Here is a 1,915-nt window from a genome sequence, read left to right as displayed (position 1 = left end):
GTTTTGAGCCGACACTCTGAATTCATACGCAAGCTTCTCATCGAGACTTGTGACTGTGAACTCGCACACGACCAGCTGAGCTGCTACGTTGCACCTCTTCCAACCATCATCTCCTTTCTTGGCAGAGCCCTGTGCTCTCATCTCTACAACATAGCCAATGAGCGGAGCTCCACCATCAGATACAGGCTTGGTCCAGCCCAGGGTGACACTTGATTTGGTGCTGTCCATGACCTTCAAGTTGGTAGGAGGTGCAGGAGGCTCTGTAAGAAGACATAAGGGTGTGTGAACATGAATCTATGGATTTTGTCTATAGCAATATCATATGAACTACATTTATTAACAAATATTACACACAATGTAAACATTATTATTTGTTACATACCAACTGCATCCTTGGCAGTAATGGCACGTGATGGCTTGCTTGGGTTACCAATGCCGATTTCATTGACAGCCTTGACTCTGTACTGGTAGTCATGGAGGGGCAAGAGTCCTGTAACTGTGAAACGCGTTCCAGGGACTGGATCTTTGTTGACAGGAGACCATCTAACGGCATGCTCCTCTCTCTTCTCCAAAAGATAACCTGTGATTGGCTTGCCTCCATTTTTCTCTGGCTCTGACCACTGCACGGTCATCTCCTCCTTGGCAATCTTGGTGACTTCTGGTGCTTCAGGAGCATCAGGTACACTGAACTGGGTGCCTGCAACAATGGATCCACTCTGCACTGCAGGACCAGGACCCATCTTATTCTCAGCACGAACTCTGAAAATATACTCATTACCCTCAATAAGGCGAGTAACTTTAGCTTTGTTGGTGATGACAGCATTGGAGTGGACTGACCAGACTCCTCTCTTGGTTTCGCATTTCTCAATAATGTAGTTGTAGATATCGCAGCCGCCATCATCCTCTGGGATTTCCCAGGCTAGATGGCACCTGTCGGTGGTGATACCAGACACCTTGAGATCCCTGATGGGACCGGGTCTATCCAGTACATTAACCTTGGCATGAGCAGTGCCGGTTCCTGCACTATTGATGGCAGTGATAACATATTTGCCACTGTCAGTGCGCCTGGCGCCGGTAAGCAGCAGTTTTGAGAAGTCAGCACCAGTTTCAATCTGAAGCCTGGGGCCTTTCCTAATCTCCTCTGTGCTCTCATCCTTGGTCCATTTGACATCAGGCTGGGGTTTGCCCTTCACTGTTGCTTCAATAGGAATGGAGTCTCCTGCCTTGACCACAAGGGTTCCATCCAGTTTAATCTTGATCTCAGGCTCGACAAGCAGTTCCTTAACCAGGACCTCAGCTGTTGTCACCCAGTTGCTCTCGCCTCCCTCATTCTTAGTCTGAACTCTGAACTGGTAGATTTGGTTTTCGATGCACCTGTCAGCCATGAAGTAAGTCTCTTTAATGGCACCCTTATGGAGCCTCTCCCACTCCTCAGCCTCCTTTGGTTTCTTCTCAACATGATAACCCAGGTTACGGCTACCACCATCATAGTCTGGCTTCCTCCACTTGAGGAAGCAGAAGGTCTTGCCAATCTCAGAAATATGGAAGTCAATGGGTTCACCAGGCTTCTCAATGGGATCAACTGCCAGCACAGGTGTCTTGGTCTCAGTAGGTGGACCAGCACCAATCTTATTCTCTGCACTGACACGGAAGAAGTACTCACAACCCTCAGTAAGAGGAGCCTTAATCAGGCGCTTGGTGCAGTCATTGGAGACGACTGTCCAACCTCTCTGGCTGGGCTGACGGGACTCAATAATGTACTGAGTAATCTCAGTGCCTCCATTGTCCTCAGGGTTTTCCCAGGACACCATGCAGGAGTTCTTAGTCACATAGGCCACTTTTATGTTCTGACAAGCTCCTGGTGTGTCCAAGACATTGACAATAATTGTGGCCTGTGCCTGTCCACTACTGTTCT

The 1,915-nt window shown here is 48.6% G+C and overlaps 1 protein-coding gene across 1 annotated transcript; it reads right to left on the bottom strand.

Annotated features, from left to right (window-relative positions):
• Positions 1–13: 13 nt before the first annotated feature.
• LOC111662690 (twitchin-like) lies at positions 14–1,902 on the bottom strand (the record flags this gene model as incomplete). The annotated part of the gene is made up of 2 exons (XM_023416635.2): positions 383–1,902; positions 14–260 (listed from the first exon to the last, which is right to left on the bottom strand). Coding segments are annotated over exons 1-2 (1,676 nt in total), but the record flags the coding sequence as incomplete, so codon positions are not given.
• Between the last annotated feature and the right edge of the window lie 13 nt (positions 1,903–1,915).

The sequence above is a fragment of the Seriola lalandi genome, unplaced genomic scaffold, assembly GCF_002814215.2.
Source record: "Seriola lalandi dorsalis isolate HSWRI2012SDOR001 ecotype SW California unplaced genomic scaffold, Sedor1 jcf7180002000672, whole genome shotgun sequence".
Taxonomy (NCBI): Eukaryota; Metazoa; Chordata; class Actinopteri; order Carangiformes; family Carangidae; genus Seriola; species Seriola lalandi.
Note: the sequence above shows the minus strand (reverse complement) of the source record. Positions and strands in the feature narration are given on the sequence as shown.